The sequence below is a fragment of the Cercospora beticola genome, chromosome 6, assembly GCF_033473495.1.
Source record: "Cercospora beticola chromosome 6, complete sequence".
NCBI classification, from domain to species: domain Eukaryota; kingdom Fungi; phylum Ascomycota; class Dothideomycetes; order Mycosphaerellales; family Mycosphaerellaceae; genus Cercospora; species Cercospora beticola.
Genome location: NC_088940.1, coordinates 1379028 through 1395564, shown reverse-complemented (window position 1 = coordinate 1395564; position 16537 = coordinate 1379028). Strand labels below are relative to the sequence as shown.

Sequence of the window (16537 nt, the reverse complement as noted above, 5' to 3'; positions counted from 1 at the left end):
TACTGGCTCGATGGGGCTCGTGAAGCCGCGTTGACTGCCAAAGTCACTATAGACGCTTTGTTCACAGCGCTCTTTGAACACGAATGACTTTCGACCATTCACTATACTCAGCTTTAGCGAATCATATACGCATTATCCAATACGTACAAAGCCTTTGTACTGCCAGAAGTGAACACCATTCACAATCGTCTTGTACTTGCAGCACCGTCGATTGCCATTCTTAAGGACCTCTCTCACCCTCTACTTTCGATCCTCACCAAAGAACGAGAAAAGCAGAACGAAGCAACAGCACCGCAAGCCCCAAACTCTACACAATCGTCAGGAACGATTCTCGCAAACACACACTCATCCAACCCACACCAAACCTCCACCAACGCGACAATGCGTTTCAACCCCAACGCACAGGGCCCGACCGCCGAGGTCTCCGCCGCTGAAGCGGAGGAGTTCATCACGCCAGCCCTCTCGAAATCCACACAGCATGCCCAGAAGATGGCAGCGCTGAACCAAGAAGAAGCTCTTCCCGTCGGTGAAGACGGTAAGACCACGAAGCTAGAGTATGCACGCCGTAGACACCAGGGCTTGTGTTTCTACTGCGGAAAGCACGACGCAACGGAGCAATGTCGCATACTTACCCGGAAGAACGCCGCTGCTGCGCTGAAGGCATCCAAGGCAGCTGGTGGGGAGGGAGCTGCTCCAGCCCCTGCCCAAGCCGAGAAGCGAGACAACCGCAACTAGAGTGGGCCCTGGCCTCTCTACGTGACGGTGACCCGACGAAAACCCCCCAACAACCCTTCTTGAAATCCGCAGACCCATCAAAACTCTCGAGCTGTGCCGTTGCAAGCAGCTCTGACAACTAAGATTCAGCTATACCGATGCGACTAGCTGACAATCTGAAAACAGCATGGCTATACCGTTGTGATTAGTCGATAAAATAACAAAGAAACCATAGCTATGCCTTTGTGATTAGCTGGCAATAAAAAACTTTTAACCAAAACTTTTTTCGTGTTCCAATCTGTCATTGTTCCATTTTCTGTACCGAAAGCTCAGTCTATGAACTCGAAAATGAACTCGAGTGACCCTGAACTACGACCAGTTTCCTGGTCGGTTTGAAATGTGTAACTGACAAGTGACCCTGATGATCCCGCGTGTGCTGTAAATGGGCCTGCTTCCTGCCAAGCGCAACCCAAAATTGACTCGTCTCCGTTCAGGCCGAAATGCCCCCTGAGCGGTTATTTCCCTTTCGTCGTTGACCTGCTTTGAATGTGCTGATACCATCATGTCACGGAACTATGTCCAAATGCGGAGACCATGGTTGCAAAACTTCAGACCCCTCCAGAACCTGCGTTTCCTATTGCAGTTTGGGCATGCGGCAAGAGAAAGTGGTTCAAGACTCATGCCTCTCACGACGCATTGTTTTCCTTCAACCACGCAACACCCATCGCATCTTCGTTCGACTCATCAGGCGGTAGGTGAAGTGGACGCTTGACAGCACGCTCCCAGTACATCATGCTTCTCTCAGACACCTTCCCGCCTTCATTTGCCCGAAGAGCATCGTAGAAATTGGTTGCAGCCGTTTCGAGTCCAAGTATACGCATGCATCGAATAATGCGTGTGATGCGAAGGTGGTTGTGATCCATACGTGTGAGCCACGTCTGTCGAGCCAGCTTTGTGAAATTTGCTTTTGGATCGAGCGTGGGATCCTCCTTGGTGCCAGACGCATCGAAGGCGTAGAAACTCGCCATGCGAGCGAATGCGCGAAAGAGGTTGCTGCGGAGGAGCTCTTGTTGCAGAAAGGCGTCACGGACGGCTTTGGTGATGATGGGTGCGCTTGGGTTGATTGGTGAGCGTTCAGGAAGCTGTGATATCGTTAGCTTCAGCAACACTTCAAGAAGGGAGGGCGTTTGCAACATACTGGAAAGATGACTTGGATGAAATCATGGTGGCCCTCCAAATCGTAGTCGTCGAAATTCAGAATCTCGTCAAGGTTGCGACCATTGCTGTCGCGCTCGGCTTCGTTCCCGTAGAATCGGACAATGAAAGGCGCGCGTGGCTTCTCGTCGTTTGGAGACATGCTTGAGTACAGTCGGCCTCGAAAGTGTTGGTTTCTGTAGATGTGTTCTCGTTGAGTGTTCTTGAGTTTCGAGCAGTAGACAATGTGGCGTGTCTGTTTTGAAAGAAGTAATTTTGAACTTGAAGATGAAAGCACGCGAGTTGCAAGAGCGAGCAAACGTCCCTGCTTCATAAGTGGCTGCTCATTCACCAAAATAACCTCAAGAAGGTGAGTCGTGACTTTGATGCAAGATCTCTAGCGTCGCGCATGACCTCGCTGCACCTACCTCGCAGATGATAGATCTGAATTTGGGAACAAGATTATGCCTGATATCAGCCAGCGATGGAAGCTGTGGAAGGAAGAGAGAGTTGTTGCTGCAGTCGTGACGAAACACGCTTCACTTGACCAGCGCCGAGAAAACTCCGATCGGCGAGCATCTTTCACCTCCGATAGACATCATTGACAGCTGATCACACACCCACACACCAACAACTTGCCTACGCCTGTATATACACACCTTAAATCCTTCTCCCAGACCACGCGACCCAACACCGAAATCATGGCCGACGCAAAGCAACAAATCATGGAACAAGTCCGACAACAAGTCGCTCTCGCAAATGCACGAGCACTCGTGGAGGTGTGTAACCTCACTCCCATCTACTGGACGCCCACCATTCTAATACATTCTGATAGAAAGTCAACGAGCACTGCTTCGAGCGCTGCGTTCCCAAACCTGGTACTTCCCTATCGAGCGGCGAGCGAACCTGCTACACAGCCTGCATGGAAAAGTACATGTCATCATGGAATGTTGTGTCGCAACAATATCTCGGACATGTGCAGAGGCAAGTGGGACAGGGGAATCAGTTTGCTGGGGTATGAGGGATGAGATGGGAGGGCGAGAATGTCTGATTGTGATGTGAGGAGGGATGGCTGCTACAGGTCGAGTCAAAAGAAGCATTGTAAAGGGTTTCAGCTGTGCGCCGGCAACATAAATTGTGTGCAAAAAGCGAGGGTGTAAGAGAGAGAATGAGGACGCAACAATACATTTGCACATAGTGTACAACAGAACTATGCGTGAGCATAGATGATTCGCGGGTTGTATAATACCAAAGAAGCTTCGCTCAATCGCAGCAGATCGCTCAGTAAGCAGCAGCAACAACAGATGCCAAAAACATTTGTTCAACCTAACTCCCTCGATCATCTCGAACCCCAAGGCGTATGCGCAGGTGGCTGCGCAGGGCTGGGCTGAATTTGTGCCGGACTCTTCGTGAAAGCCTTCTGCCTTTCCGCGTACTCCTTGATGATGACACTGCAGCTCACTTCCTTGCACAGCTGCTTCCTTCTCGCTGGGGGCAACAGACTCGCAAACTCCAGTCCGCTTGCCCTCTCAACCGCCTCAATGGGCACCTCGAAGTCTGCCAGCGGCTTGTCGTTCGGAATCTTATCGTTGGGCAACACAAAAGCTCCCAAACTCACTTTCCCTCCAGCCTTCCCGTCCTCTGCAAAGATGATCTTGTAGAAGTGCGTCGGCACAGCCACATTTGGCGGGTGTCCAACAACCTCATAACTGACCTTCCACTTCTGATCAACGGGATCCCGTTTCGGCAGATACAAAGGTCCTGTGACAATTCGCACGCTAGGATAGTACGATGTCAACCTCCTGCAAAAGTCCTCAAAATGTGCCCAGTAGTCCCGATTGAAGCCCTCTCCGACCTGCGGACACATGTTTGACAATGCGAATGTGCCATCCATCGCCTCTTGACTCCATTTCGCATCTGCGGCAGGAACTTGGTGTCCACGATCATAGCCTGACCGGAAGTAGTCTTTCAGCTTCGCTCGGAATTTTTCTGGGATCGAGGCATCTTCTGTGAATTGGCTGTGCCGGCGATCGCCGTTCTGAATGAGAAGAGATTGGGGTGTGATGTGCTCTGCGACCCAATGTGGGTTCCGTGTTGCGCGATTGTACGAGCTTGTGAGCGAGGGAGCGTTGCGAATATCTGAGACGGGACCGGGAAAACCGTATTGAAATACACCAGCAGGGTCGACAGGAGGCAGCATTGGATGTCTCGGGTCGTCGCGCTGAGGAATCGGTGGAATCGGGGATGGAGGAGGTGGTGCAGTCTTCGATGTTGTGGAAGTAGTTGTCGAGGTTGCAATTGTGTTCGTTACAGTCTCTTTTGGTCTGCTGATGCCGTAGATGGCTGCTGTCGTGGCTGCTCCAACTGCAGCGCTGGCGCCCGCTACAATAGCAAGAGTGGCCTTGGACATGGCGGAACCTGACATGCAGAAGCGGTGCGATGCTCGTTGTCCTTATGTCTGTCGCTGCTGCGATCACATGCTCCCATACTTTCGTAGCAACGTGAGCCAAACGCGCGCGTGAGGAAAGCGCGTTCCTTGCTGCCCAATCAGCATGCAAAAGCCGACAGGGATGCATGAACGTGCAACGAGCTCATGTTGACATCTCTCGACATCTGCCAGACGTACAGATCATTGCAACACTTGCAGTCAGAATGATTGAACAGCCTGAGCCACTTGGCTCGCGAGAGTTTGATAGAAAGTATCGACAAAGAAGCTCCAATGCTATATCATCCACAACCAGAAACACCATCTGAATGCTGAACGGCCGTACCCAGATCTTTTGAATAACCACTCACAGCTGTCTCTCCAGCACTTGGGATCAGCAATGCAAATACAAACTCCGCTCCAAGTCAGGAGGGCACCACGCTAAAACGCAAGCAAATAAATCAGATCGCATCGATCAGTCGACAGGCGGCAATTTCTCCGACGCCCACTTTCCCAGACCATTGGAGGGGTCCTCGTTGATGTATAGCATCTTTCTCGCCCCACAGAAGCCTCCGGGAAGAGCAGTGCGTTTTACTTCTTTATATGTCCCAGTGAGGCTAGAATGTGACTTATCGGTGCCGTTGCGGATGGCTGCCAGACTTTCTGCGTCCCAGGTCCACACTTCGTCGATCACTTCGTCGCCAGGTTCTTGGAATTGCCGTGGGTTGAAGGAAGGTCGTCTGGCTATCCAGTCCACAATAGTGTGAATCGGTGTGTACAGGCGCTCAAATCTCTTGACGAAGTGCAGCCAAGGCAACACTGAGCTCGAGTACGCGACTCGAACATATGGGTTCATATAAATCCCAGTTTCGTTGACGGGTAGTGAGGCCGGGTCCATCGCTGTGAGGTCGGCATGGATCAAACAACATTCTGACCCATCCCAGTAAGTATCGTGCTCCGCCCGGAACCGTAACGAGGAGTTGAATGTGTCAATGTGCAGCACTTCATGACTAGCGTCCCGCGGGTCAGGATGATAGCTCAGATGTGCTGGCTGAGTCTTGGGTAGCCGAGAAGGGAGGACATTGTCGCCCGCGAGAGTGTGCAAATCCATTTGGAACCACATCGCTTCGAATGCCACCATGCCTCCCCAGCAACTCTTAACTCTCACGGCATCCTTCTGTTCAAGAACATCTTTCCTGCTCTCCGCTTTACCAGCTCCAGTGAACCAGGGGTAGAAAGGCACTCCCATGTCATAGCCTTCCAGATCTCGCGTCGCAAATGTGTCGTAGAATTTGAACGGCATAATGAAGTCAGTCGCACAAGCTGCCCGATACTGTGTCCTGCCGGTGAGCTCGTTTGCGTTAGTCGAGAACAGCAAATTCGCCGCATCGATCGGGTCAAAGACCACATCGTTGAGGTACAGCAGCTTATCGTATCGAGTGCTGTGCGCCACCGAGTTTGCGTCCTCCAGAGGCCGTAGCGCGCGATTTCGAACATCCGCTAGGAATTCGATTCTCTTGAGTCGTTTTGTACCATCCGGTGTGGAAACATGGTGAAGCTTGCTAAGATCTAGTGTCTCTGCGACAATGGATTTTGCACAGGTCACATTCTTCGAGAATGAATCGAGCGCGGCCTTGGCCATAGGATCAGGGTCGTTTTCGTATATGCTCAAGAAGACGTTCTGTGGTCCAAGAATATTGATCAGATGCAGTACCGATTGGCCCCATTCGCCTGAAACTACTTCGCCCTCCTGGTCGTATAAGCTCGCTGCAATGAAGACCTTTTCGTTGTGAATGTTGGCAGATTGTCCGTACACTAGAACCCGATCGCGCAGTTCCTGGTAGCGCAGGGGCGCATGGGAGTATCCTGGGAAGAAGACACCAGCGATCAACAGGAGTCCGAATATCAGATAGGGAAAAAGTGCTATGAGCTGCACCAATCTGCACAAGGGTGACCGTCGCCGCCGGGGCGCGTGGAAAAGAGGACCAGAGCCTCTCCTTCGATGTCTCGACCTCCACCATTTTGGCGTCCGTCTCCTTGCGATCGCTATGATTGAACCAATGCCATTGTAGTCGTCCAGCTCATACTCGGTATCTGAGTCGTATTCCGCACTGCTGCCAGATTGCTCGCGGTATAATAGTGCCTCCTCCGCTCCATCTTTCGCTGCCATACTGGCAGGTTGATCCCCGAATGCCTTCCGTAGCCAGCGTTGCAAGTGCTCGCGATCCAGGGGCTAGAGGACCGGAGTGAACAAAGCAACAACAAAGGAATTCCGGGCTCGTATTGTGCGGTGCCGTCGGTATTGGTAGCTGAGTCAATAGGTTATGAGGACGACCATGGTAGTGCGACCAAGAAGCTGTGAGTGGAAGATGCTGAGCGTGCGATGCACTTGTACTGCGGACCTGTAACAAGCGCTGTCGGACGCGGATGCCTGGACCTGGTATGCATGAAGGAAGACACGTAGGGCGACGACGGCGAGGCGAGGGCAGCTAGGTACACAAGTGTAGTCGGAAGCGTACTGCGCCTTCTTCGTACATCATCGGGTTGCCAAGGGGGGTGAGGGTGAATCCATGCACCGAGTCTCGCTAAAAGGTGAAGGTCGCAGCGTCGGCGCTTGGTCGAGATCGAGCCCTGCAACTCCAGACGCGAGCCAATTGAGTTCCGCGAAACAGTTCCACCTCCACGCGTCGACCCGGCACTCTCACCTTAGCCTCTGCCCTTTTGAAAGCGGGCAGCTGCTGGAGCAAAAGAAAACCGCCATGTTCAGTCGGCGCGATCCTTCAGAAGGACCGTTGCTCAACGCCTCGTCCACGCGACCATCGAAGTCCTGTACCAATCGTCGCCCGAGAGCTGCAACGTGCCGCATCTCTTGGCTGCTGCCCCTCGCCCGCGATAGATCTCAGCGACTATGCTACACCACGGGGAAATCAGCGGAAATACCCTGAAAGTTAGCTCGCTCCAGGATGACACATGAGGCCACCGTAACAGCCTGCGACAAAAGCGTTGGCAGATTTTCGATCCACCAGTCACAATCGCCGCGACAAGGAGACTGTGAAGCACGAAGGATGGCGTACACACACAGAGAGAGCTGCACAGCCCACAGCGCGTCGTCATTGTGCCTCTCAAGCATCGCACGCAGGAACACGATCCCGGTGGGTGAAACCGTGAAAAGCGACACGCCCGGCTATGGTGTGCATTTCTCGCCGTTTCCTCGCATCTCCAGCATAACCCTGGCATACAGCGTAATAAGCACTTTAGATCTATGCTTCTCTCATGTTGTGCTGCGCCGCCGCGCGCGGTGAGCGCGGGCTGGGTCTTGCTTGTCAGTCACTCTCGCTACAGGCAGCGCCAGCCGGCGATCACTCGACGTCGCGCTCGGCGTATCTTTGCCCCCTAAGCAGAACGCATTTGCGAGTCACGCTGGAAATTTGCTCGGAATCCTATCTCTTCATGAGCAAGACCTCCGCGCTGTGCGCGCACCCACAGGTCCACTCTCAACGCCGTGGGGCTTTGCGGAACCATTTCGCTCATCGCTATACGAAGAGAGCCCAATGCGTCCCGCATGATCACTTGGCGTCTGCTGAAGCAGTTTTCATGCTGCGTTTGAGACAAGGAGACAAGGTCTACGACGATTCTGCTGCCCGGGCTGCGCTCAGTCTGTCCTGCACAGTGTCAAGGACACGTCAGCAACGGTAGAGGATTCAGGAACAGTAAGCTGCGCGCGGTAAACGTTGTTATTATAGAATATGCTGTGCCACAGTCCTAATGTTGCAGTTGTTGCGTTCACTCTAAGCCTTGCGCTCTGCTTCGAGCAATCCGTCTACGACTTGGAAGACCCCCGTCACAATCTTCATCGTGCCCTCATCGACCTGTCCTCGGAAGCGTTGCTGCACTTTGTCGGGATGCCATCTCACACGTTCAGCTTTGAGCTGCTGCTCCTTAGTTCGACCATCTGGATCCACAGGTATATTGCGCATGAACTCTTCAATGTTCGGCTTTATCACTGGTTTCGACTCCAATACCGGCCAGGGGATCCGCTTGGAAGGAGGCTTTGCATCATTTTGTTGTTCGGAGCTGTCATCGCCCTTCAGTAGCTCATGCTTAAGCGTATCCCAGGCAGCCAGATATCGCTTCCACGAATCAGCATACTCTTGCGAACGCGCAGACCCTTCAGAGGTACGCTTCGATGCACTGCCCTTCCTGTCGTCGAAGTCAAAGACGTAATCGTAGTCGTGGCCCACGCCTGCGAATTTCTTCGCTCCGTCGTGTTGAGCACGTTCCCAGGCTGCTCTCTGCTTGCGCCGGATGAACTCCTCTCGCTGTCGGGCCTTCTCCTCCTCCTCTTCCTTTCGTTGCTTCTCCTTCTTCTCACGGTCAAGCACAATATGAGGATTGTTCTTCTCCCACATCTTGGTTTGCACATAGGCAGCATACTCTTCATCGTTCATCTCTTCCAACTCGCCTCGGGCATTGACCACGCTGGGGCGCGGGAAGACGTGGATGGGCTGACTGTAGACGCTCTCCCAATATGCAGCGCCTTCGTCATCCGCGAGCGCGTCGAAGAGAGACTCCTGAAAGGCAGCATTGGCGTTGCCGTTTGCGTCGCGGTCAGGATTCGTAGGCTCTCGCGGGAACGGGTGTGCTGCCTCTCCATTCGAGTGTGCTTCATCGTGTCGCTCTTTCCTGTGCTTGCGATGTGTTCGACGCTCTCCATCTCGCGATCGGTGTCTTCGCTTTCTGGGCTCAGCACCGTCCTTGAAGCGGAACTTGGATGTCTTGCGCCCAGAGCCATCCTCCCTGCTTCGATGGCGCTCGCGATGTCGCTCGGGCACGTAAGGCTCTTCTCTCTGTTCGTTGTGATGATCGATCTCGTCCCAGAGACTGGCAAGGACTGCGTCGTGATCTACTTCGTGCCGTTGCTGGCTCTTCAGCCCAGCTTTGACTTGCCTTTTCGCCTCCTCAATGGACGGCATTGCTGCGGTCCGGTTCTATCGACCACGACCTCGTACATTGCGCTGAATATCGCGACTTGTAGCACGTCTGACACTCACATGCGCATAAGTGAAGATCTTGAAATGGAAGTCAAAAAAGGTGAACAAAGAAGGCACGAGCAACGCTCGCTTAACGGCGCGCCAAAAGCCGAAGTTCCCTGTCAAGTTTGCCTTGCTCTTAGGATTGTGCACGTCAAGAAAGCAGATGACCGGATACAGACGAAACGAGCCAGCGCATGAAAGACGCTGCTGTATGACTCTTCTTATCTGCGACTTCCAGCATGCGTACGATTCACTTCCACCGACCCAAGCACCACTTGCCCGACAAGTAATAATAAGAAGCCCACCATGGCCCGCCTTTCGGCATCCAACTCCGCGGCTGCCAGCAGCGCCAACGGTCACATTTCGGCTCCTTCAACCGCAACTTCGGCAGATCCAGCATCATTGCCATCTACCTCACACAGCAATGTCGGCGACTCGAAGCCCGTAGAAGATGACATCCCGGACACGGACTGGGAGGACGAAGCGGTCGATACAGCGCCTTTGCCCATGGACGACACTCTCTTTCCAGGAGGCACTCGCGACCTCTCCTACATAGGGGTTCAAGCTTTCTTCCTGGGAACTGTCTTTGCTGCTGGCATATCAGGGACGATCACAGCAGTTGTCCTGGGATCCGCGTGGTGGCGCCTTCCAGCCTTCGCAACGAGTCTCGCGCTCTTCCATTTCTTGGAGTACTTCACCACTGCTCGATACAACACTCCGGCACTGCGAGCGGAGAGTTTCCTGCTGTTCAACAATGGCAGAGCTTACCAAGCCGCTCATGGATGTGCAACATTGGAGTTGATCGTCAGTCGCTTCTTTCCCCAATATGGCCAGACATTCGTCAACCCTCTCACCATCGCCCTGGGCATTGCTTTAATCGTTGTCGGCCAGCTCGTTAGAAGCCTTGCAATGGCGCAGGCCGGACCAAGCTTCAACCATGTAATCGCAAGGGAGCACAAAGAGCACCACAAGCTTGTAACTCACGGCTTGTACTCCATCTTCAGACATCCCAGCTACTTTGGCTTCTTCTGGTGGGCCATCGGAACGCAATTCCTGGTCGGCAATAAGATCTGTTTGGTGGGATACATCATCGTTTTGTGGCAATTCTTCTACAGACGTATTCAGGGTAAGTGTTCATCGTAGCAAACAGGTACCGTTACAACTAACAATCTGGCAGGCGAGGAGAAGTTTTTAGTCAACTTCTTCGGCGACAAGTACATTGAGTACAGGAAGAAGACTGGGACGAAGATTCCGTTCATACGCTGAAAGCGACGAGGAGTGAAATGGTCGACACATGCACAAAGCGTGGAAGAGTACAGTGCCAGTCTTCGCGCATGATCGCAGCCCAGCAGCATAGCATAGACGTTGCATAGTCACGAGCTCGTCTCGAATGAAAGAGACTGTAATTTTAATCTTCCGTGTTCAATCACTCGTACTTGAGTAGTTCGTCTTTAATGGCAGAAATCTGCGAGAGCTTGGCGCAGCTTTCACGTGTTGCTCAGACCGTCTTACAAGGAACAATTAGGCGATGAGAAGAAAAGTAGTACAATGACAGAACAATATCGACATTCAGATTCAACACAATATGGTATCACGTTCTAAAAGCACAACCATATCTTATCTTCTCAGCTCACAATATCGTCACACAAAAATCCTGGCCAAAACTAATGCGGTGCTGTACATCCCAATTGGCCCTCTCCTTCTTTTCGCCCAGCTATACATAAGAGAAAAGATCCAAATATCCACAGCTCGAGAGCCTTAATAGGCGAGCTTCAATGATAAAAGTGGCAGAATTCCATGCTCACATGTAAGAAGGATATATGTGTATCACGTTTGGGTCGTAAAGTCATCATGTCCCGCCCTTGGGGCAGTAACTGTGAAGGGGGTATCTTTAGCGATAGTGTTGAAAGGAACCGGTAGAAGTGTTCGGCTCTGAAACTTCCACGAGGGCTTCGTCCTCGCCAGCCTCGCGCCAATCGCGACTGCGATCCGCGAGTTGTCGTATTCCTGGTACTCGTTGTGCCCAGAGGTTTTCCGATGGGGTCCGGAAAGTGTAGCCACGCTGGGAGCTGATGACTCCAATGGCTTGAAGGACGGATTTGCGAGTGTCACGCCCAAATACAGTGGGATGACAGATCCACTCCAGGCTTGATTCGAGTTCCGAGTCCAATGCAGTCATGGTTGCTCGGTCAATGCTTCCCCCAGAACTGATGGGGCTTTGCGAATCTCTCATCAGAGGTGAGGGCGAGCGTCGCCCAGAAGGTGTCAATGAAACGCCCGATTCGCGAGGGGAGCTTCTTGCAGAATCGATTTGTCGTGGTGTCGCAGGCAGAGCGCCAGTAGGGGGAGGCGTTGGCAGTGGGGGAAGACCGCCTTTGCCAAGGCCTTTGAGGATTGATCGCGTCTCTGCAAGCAGATGATGTGCGCGATCATTCTGACCTCGAGCCACAAGGCCAAGGGCACGTGAGAGCATGTCAGATGTGAGTAGCTCCATGCGCCGTTGCACCACAAGAGGATGGGGAGGAATAGGAGGCGTCGAAGGCTTGAGAGAGCTCTTTCTAGACGAGGTCGGCAGCATGGTGATCGCAAGCAGCGATGGTCGCGGAGACTGCGACATGATGCCGTCACGAAGGATATCATTCCAGGTGAGGTCGGCTTGCAGGAGTGGAAGCTCTTCCACGGACATTGGCCGAGACTCTTCGCTTTCCATTGGGCCTAGCGCCTCGAGCCCTGAGATCATGTTCTCCCAGGGATCTGTAGGTATAGAGTCGGGAGTAGACGTGTCAGGCTGTATAGCAAGCTGTACCAAGATGTCGCGCTTGTCTCCAACGCGCAGATCACCAAGCGAGGCTTCCGCATCTCGACCTGTGGCGCGCTTCGTGATCTGGAGAGCGCCGCTGATCTTGACAAATTTGGCCGGAGAACCTTCAGGAAGGCGCAGTCTGACCTTCACATTCTGGTGAGATGTGCTCTGAAGGGAGCCCAAGCAGCCCGCCAAGCACTCCCGTAGCATCATCCAGTCCTTGACATATGTGTAGCTTGCTTTGGTCTTGGTAGACATGGCGACCATGGTGTCTGGTTTGTGCGTCAGACCAAGGCCGAACGAATGGATCGAGATCTTGGCGGCTTCTGCTCGGGAGACGACGAAGTCCACACTGTCGTGGTCCGAAGTTGAGGAGTCGCTAATGACTAGAACATGGGAGAGCTGATTGCGAGTCCTGCGTTGCATAAGTAGATCCACGGCAATATTAGCGCCATCGACCACATCCGCGCGGATATTCTTGACTCCAACAGGTCGAATGGAGTCTATGACCTTTGCCCATCCGTTCCAACTCCTTGTGGTCATGCCGACAAGGGGAGCGGCGCCACTGCTGGATCCAAATGTAACCAGGCCTATGCGATCCTGCTCGCCCAGACTCGACACCAGAAATCTAAGCGCGTCGCGGAGTAGGTTCACCTTCAATCCCTGCATGGATGGTGTGACTGGCACCACAAGAACAAGATCGATGGGTACATGTAATGAGGTTCTCTCCAGAGGAAGTCCTCGGCCATCGCTGCGTGAGTTACTATATTCGGTGGGCGCTGTGCCCTGTGAGCGACCACCGTGAGATGATTGAATCGACGACACCCTCTGCAATCGTTTGGGATGATACTCGTCCTCTTCTGACGATGCCGGATCGAATTCGTGATGCGTCGAAGGGGCCGGCACAGGATGGATGATGTCGTCCAGAGATCTCCGCCATGTGTCCAACAAATTAGAATTGCGGAAGCGCAGATGGAATACCGGAAGTTCGGCGACTGTAAGCTGTAGTGTGAGCACATCGCGCTCGAACGATGTTTCGACGTGGCTCAAGTGCTTCTTCACCAAGATTGATCCTTTCAAGGTACAGCACGATTTCACGGGCCCTCGTTCTGAGTCGTCCCACGACTGACTCTCATGCGCAACGATCTTCTTCTCCTTCACACAAATCAACATTTCAGCGAAGAGGAAGCATTCGAGTTCCTGCCAGGTCTGCCGGTCTTTGCCCACTTGTATGATGTCGTGCAGTAGTAATTTGCCAAACTTGCCAAAATCCAAGCCATGCCAGTTATCGACGCGTCGGAAAAGGTCTTCTCGAGCCTTCAATAAAGCGCTGTCTTCGAGCACGCTATCTACGGCTCTGCTCTGGTCCGAGATAGGCCGTAATCGAGGGGCTGGTTTGATGCTTCCCTCTCGTGTCGACAATGCGCGGTCCGGGAGCTGACTCTCGCGCGTGCGTGTGTGCCATTGGCCATCGGTAACCTCCACCGTGACCAAGCATGTCAGACTCTGCTGGTGGCGAGATTTGGTGAGCGTCGGGAATTCACTTCGCACGGTGACAAGTGGCGGCGGCGTGGGACTGCTGCTAACGTGTCGAGGGCTGGCAACAGACGCTTCCATGGACTGGACATCATATTCGTGCCGCCTCCAACTAAGTGGCTGGCTTTCTGCGTAGCCGCTAGATGCAGCACCAGTCTCGCCACTCGCGCGTCTGGCTCGAGGTTGTTGTGCGGCCGCATGTTGATCAAAGCGAGCATTTGCTGATTGAGATGGGCTCGAGATAAGGTCTTCTCGCGAAGATCTCGATCGTGGAGCGCTGTGAGGTGCCGTTGTTGCCGTCTCGGGCCGTTGTTGGTACAGATCGAGTTCTCTCGGCACAGGTAACGGTTTTGATGCGGCATCTTGGGCATGCTCTCTCGGTTCGGGTTGTTGAGTGGTTTGCACGAGTTTGTTCAAGTTATCGAAGTCGACGTTGGCGCTTCGGTTGTTGTCGTATCCCAATGGCTGGTCACATGAAGGGCAGTTCTGAATCTCGAACTCCTTGATGAACTCGTGGAAGCAAGCCTCGTGGGCGACATGGCCACATGAAAGTTGCAGGATGCGCTCCCCGCGAAGAATATGCTCCAGAGGCTCCTCGCAGGCGGCGCAGACCGTGCCCACAAAGGTTCTTTCGCGTCGATTCGTACCCTTGGTGCCCAACATCTCGGTGGGACGAGGCACTGGAGTGTTAGCACGCAGGCTGCGGTCGCTGTTTTCCACGCGCAGCGACTGCCTCGACGTAGAAGCCGGTGGAGCACCGGCGATGGTGCTGCTGCTGGAGCTTGATGAGGTGTGCTTCTTGAACGAGCGGATTGACTGTTGGTCCAAATTTAGCCAGCGAGAGGGAAGCACCTGGTAGACTTTGCTTCGCCGGGGTGGTGCTAAGACAACAAGCTACAGTCAGCCTTCAATGCTGCCACATTGAGAGTCGCGGTGGTGATGGCGCAAGACAGATCACTGGGGATGTTTCGTACCTATCTCATTGACGCTGGTGCCGACCAGGCCGGCAGTTGTTCGCTTCTTGCTGGCCGGGGCCGGTATCGAGTTTGGGGCGACCAGGCCAGTGGCAATTAGGTTCTGAACAGTCTTCTTCGAGTAGTATTCCCTTTTGGACCGCTGTTGTTCCGCCGCATCAAAGTTTGCGTGCTGCGCGCGCCAGGCGACCTGATGCGGCGATGAAGACATAAGAGCTCCGCGCCCAAGGGGTCTGTTCTTCCGTATGAAAGTGGTTCGCGTAGTGTCATGCTCTAAATTAGAGTGGCAGTAGCCCTCAGACACCAGGCGACAACCCTGTCTGGCACGCGAGAGAGTGGACTCGGGTCAAAGTGCAGACTGAGAAAAAGGCCGCTGTGCCGCAATGCTGCTCTTTGATCAGAGCAGCGCAGCAATATGACCTGGAGCGAAGCATGGCTGCCACGTTCGACACGTCCAGCGATCTCCACTGCGCGCGCTGCGTCCGGACGGACAAGCTAGCCCGGTGAAGATGCTGCGCAAACCTACGCCGCGCGCCAGCAGCACAAGCACAGGCAGAGGCAAGCGATGGCCGAGAGGCACGCTTGCTCTCGCCCGGACGACTAGCTCGATCCACGCCTGCAGCGAAAGCTCGGTGCATGTCGCGGGAGGAAACGACGAACAGCGCGTGCATGGGCCCCCCTTGGTATTGCCGCTGATCAGTCCACAAGGCCGCATTTTGTCCGTGGGCCACACCGTCGCTCCTCATCAATCGGGCTCCGTGAGACGAGCGTGAGCGCTCCCACCGCCCGGGACACGCCCGTTTCACTGCATCGTCGACGCGTCTGCTGATGCATGGGATGGGCGCTGAATGGCCGCCGTCACCACGCACGCCGCCCAGCGCCGTGGTTCGCCGTCGTTCGTGCCTCTGCTGCGGCGTGGCAGGCATGTGTCCATGGCATTGGCATCTCTCGGCACGCGGCTATCTGCCGACGCTCGTGCAGCGTTGCAGCTCCATGTTGATGATGACTGCACGAGCCGGTTTGTGGTTATATTGTGGACGACATGGTGACGATGCGCGGAAGGTGCAATGCGCGGCGACGGGCAGGCGTGAAACCACGTGTGGACAGAGCGGCCGTCCGCTCTGGGCAGGCACACAGAGTGCGACCGTGCTCGAGCGGACGCATCATCACGAAAACACATCGCTCCAAGCTTGACCCCAACATTGCACACCTCGAGCATCTTGGCTGTCGTGGGTTTGATCACTGTCTAGCCTGCATTCGTTGCTAGTCTTCAGCCCAGCTGCCACGTTCCTGTAACGATTGTTGTGGAGTGGCAGAACACTTCGACCGAGTCTCACTCCATCCCGTGCATCCTTCACCATTGACAGCGACGGCAGAGATGGCGCACTCAGGGATACCCGCACGCCACAATCAAAGATTGCCCTGCCAAGCACCAATACTGCTGCGACGACTGAGAACTCATGTCGAGTGGCGCTACTCATCCGCACTTTACCGTGCGATCAGCACTCCGGTGGATGATGAGATGAGCTCCATCATCATCCCAGACGTACTGCTGAAATACTGTCGGTCCGGTAGATCCCCCTATACTCTGCCGTCCTGCAGACAATGATGCACAGCGCAAACTCTTCTTCCGCCAAAACCGAGAGCCTAGATTCCATCATTGTGTTTGACCGACACGATGGTATGATCAAAATCGCTACTCAAAACACTCTTGTTCCAGGCCAAAACACCTATCTTACCAATAAAATGGTCGCTCGCTCCAGGAAAATTCTTCATATATCCTCTGCTCTGCAGACTCATCACGTCCGAACATCGGCGGGACTCTATGTAAAGTTCTAGGCCACTGACTGCGAACGCA

The 16537-nt window shown here is 53.8% G+C and overlaps 8 protein-coding genes across 8 annotated transcripts; 3 read left to right on the top strand and 5 right to left on the bottom strand.

Moving 5' to 3' along the window:
- Positions 1-381: 381 nt before the first annotated feature.
- RHO25_009607 (uncharacterized protein) lies at positions 382-735 on the top strand (the record flags this gene model as incomplete). Its single annotated transcript, XM_023601135.2, has 1 exon — positions 382-735. One exon carries the CDS (start codon positions 382-384, stop codon positions 733-735), a length of 354 nt encoding a protein of 117 aa, XP_023453161.1.
- A 665-nt stretch (positions 736-1400) lies between these two features.
- RHO25_009606 (uncharacterized protein) lies at positions 1401-2071 on the bottom strand (the record flags this gene model as incomplete). Its single annotated transcript, XM_023601134.2, has 2 exons — positions 1401-1856; positions 1913-2071. The coding sequence occupies 2 exons, from the start codon at positions 2069-2071 to the stop codon at positions 1401-1403; spliced, it is 615 nt and encodes a 204-aa protein (XP_023453164.2).
- Positions 2072-2609: 538 nt separating this feature from the next.
- Positions 2610-2929, top strand: RHO25_009605 (uncharacterized protein; the record flags this gene model as incomplete). The annotated part of the gene is made up of 2 exons (XM_023601133.2): positions 2610-2687; positions 2744-2929. 2 exons carry the CDS (start codon positions 2610-2612, stop codon positions 2927-2929), a joined length of 264 nt encoding a protein of 87 aa, XP_023453163.1.
- A 318-nt stretch (positions 2930-3247) lies between these two features.
- Positions 3248-4318, bottom strand: NUC1 (nuclease; the record flags this gene model as incomplete). Its single annotated transcript, XM_023601132.2, has 1 exon — positions 3248-4318. One exon carries the CDS (start codon positions 4316-4318, stop codon positions 3248-3250), a length of 1071 nt encoding a protein of 356 aa, XP_023453546.2.
- Positions 4319-4808: 490 nt separating this feature from the next.
- Positions 4809-6503, bottom strand: RHO25_009603 (uncharacterized protein; the record flags this gene model as incomplete). Its single annotated transcript, XM_023601131.2, has 1 exon — positions 4809-6503. One exon carries the CDS (start codon positions 6501-6503, stop codon positions 4809-4811), a length of 1695 nt encoding a protein of 564 aa, XP_023453547.1.
- A 1618-nt stretch (positions 6504-8121) lies between these two features.
- Positions 8122-9306, bottom strand: RHO25_009602 (uncharacterized protein; the record flags this gene model as incomplete). Its single annotated transcript, XM_023601130.2, has 1 exon — positions 8122-9306. One exon carries the CDS (start codon positions 9304-9306, stop codon positions 8122-8124), a length of 1185 nt encoding a protein of 394 aa, XP_023453538.1.
- Positions 9307-9672: 366 nt separating this feature from the next.
- On the top strand, positions 9673-10632 carry RHO25_009601 (uncharacterized protein; the record flags this gene model as incomplete). Its single annotated transcript, XM_023601129.2, has 2 exons — positions 9673-10492; positions 10544-10632. The coding sequence occupies 2 exons, from the start codon at positions 9673-9675 to the stop codon at positions 10630-10632; spliced, it is 909 nt and encodes a 302-aa protein (XP_023453539.1).
- Positions 10633-11257: 625 nt separating this feature from the next.
- On the bottom strand, positions 11258-14890 carry RHO25_009600 (uncharacterized protein; the record flags this gene model as incomplete). Its single annotated transcript, XM_023601128.2, has 2 exons — positions 11258-14586; positions 14680-14890. The coding sequence occupies 2 exons, from the start codon at positions 14888-14890 to the stop codon at positions 11258-11260; spliced, it is 3540 nt and encodes a 1179-aa protein (XP_023453540.2).
- Between the last annotated feature and the right edge of the window lie 1647 nt (positions 14891-16537).